Source organism: Sphaeroforma arctica, assembly GCF_001186125.1.
Source record: "Sphaeroforma arctica JP610 unplaced genomic scaffold supercont1.151, whole genome shotgun sequence".
NCBI classification, from domain to species: Eukaryota; class Ichthyosporea; order Ichthyophonida; genus Sphaeroforma; species Sphaeroforma arctica.
The window spans coordinates 6,857-8,686 of NW_014040407.1; the positions used below are offsets into that span (position 1 = coordinate 6,857).

At 37.9% G+C, this 1,830-nt stretch overlaps 1 protein-coding gene across 1 annotated transcript in view; it reads left to right on the plus strand.

Moving 5' to 3' along the window:
* Positions 1-1,830, plus strand: part of SARC_03091 (STE/STE20 protein kinase) — a gene marked incomplete at its 5' end in the record, with an annotated part of 9,295 nt that overhangs the window by 6,635 nt on the left and 830 nt on the right. The window contains 2 exons of the mRNA XM_014303113.1: positions 615-680; positions 1,651-1,776. Of these exons, the coding sequence (XP_014158588.1) occupies positions 615-680; positions 1,651-1,776 (192 nt within the window). The remainder of the gene's footprint in view (positions 1-614; positions 681-1,650; positions 1,777-1,830) is intronic.

Sequence of the window (1,830 nt, forward strand, 5' to 3'; positions counted from 1 at the left end):
GGATGGGTGTGTGTGTGTGTGTGCAATGTATATATATAAATATATATATATGTGTGTGTGTGTGTGTATGTGTGTGCGTGTGTGTACGTAATATGTATATATATATGCATATGTATATTTTTGCATTTACATCTACATTTACATTTACATTATACGTATACATATACATATATATATATATGTTTAAAAGTTATTTGTTGAAAGCACCTGATACCGGCTCATGTTAGATTCATACTCTTGCGTAAAAATTAGTAGACGTATACCTACCGGGATTAATATTGGTACATACAACAAATTAAAGACATGAAAGTATTTAAACCGTCAGAAGCCCTGTAGGTAAATCCGTGCACTTGTACCAATTAGCTACTTACCAATTCGTCAGGAGTGTTCCTTGAACGAATGCTACACCACCGCCTTTGTACCCTCTCACTGCCCATCCACGTATGTGCATGTTTTCCAGACATCTAACACGCACACATCTCCCCCCACCACACACACACATACATACACACACATACACATACACACACACACACACGCATACACACACACACACACACACTTTCTGTATGCTCATTAATTCCGGGCTTTGTATCGCCTGTGTTGTGTTACAGATTCGAACGTCTCCAGGAAAGTAAAGCAACAACATTTGGAATCGATGGCGGGGTGGAGACCGTGAGGTATACGCGTGTGTGTTGTGTGTTGTGTGTTGTATGATATATGTTGTGTGTTGTATGTTGTATGTTATATGTTGTGTGTTGTGTGTTGTACGTATTATGGTGTTTTTTTGTGTGATGTGTGATGTGTGGTGTGCTTGGTGTGTGTTATGTGTTGTGTGTTGTGTATTGCATGTTGCGTGTTGTAGTTATATGTTGTGTGTTGTGTGTTGTATGTTTTAGCTTTATGTTGTGTGTTGTGTGTTGTATGTTGCGTGTTGTATGCTGTAGTTATATGTTGTGTGTTGTGTGTTGTGTGTTGTATGTAGTATGGTGTTTTTGTGTGATGTGTGATTTGTGGTGAGCTTGTTGTATGTTGCAGTTATATGTTGTGTGTTGTGTGTTGTATGTTGTGTGTTGTATGTTGTAGTTAAATGTTGTGTGTTGTGTGTTGTGTGTTGTGTATTGTATGTTGCGTGTTGTATGTTGTAGTTATATGTTGTGTGTTGTGTGTTGTGTGTTGTATGTAGTTTGGTGTTTTTGTGTGTTGTATGTTGTATGTGGTGTAGTGTGTGGGGTGTGGTGTGTGGGGTGTGTTGTATGTTGTGTGTTGTATGTTGTGTGTTGTGTGGTGTGTGATGTGTGGTGTGTGTTATTATTATTTGCTCATACTATGCGCTTCAACTATCATTTACATATATTATTTACTTAAACTATCTGCTTAAACTATTTACCTATACCGTTTGCTTATACCATCATTTACATATACTATTTACTTAAAGTATCTGCTTCTACCATTTACCTATACCGTTTGCTAATACCATCATTTAAATTTACTATTCACTTGCACTATCTGCTTAAACCATTTACCTATACCATTTGCTTATACCATCATTTACATATACTATTCACTTGCACTATCTGCTTAAACCATTTACATATACCGTTTGCTTGTACCACTTACTTATACTATTCGCTCATACTATTCGCTTAGGGAATCGCCCCATGACAGAAGCAAGTGGCTGAATGAGTGCCTTTTCCGCAGCAAAGAGACCACCCTCACCAACATCGCAACTATCAAGTGCAACCCAGTGCAGTCCACCTCTGTGCGGCTGCAGAAGTATGTATATCCCATGCACGTGTGTCGTAGTGACGAGTTAATATATATAAATAT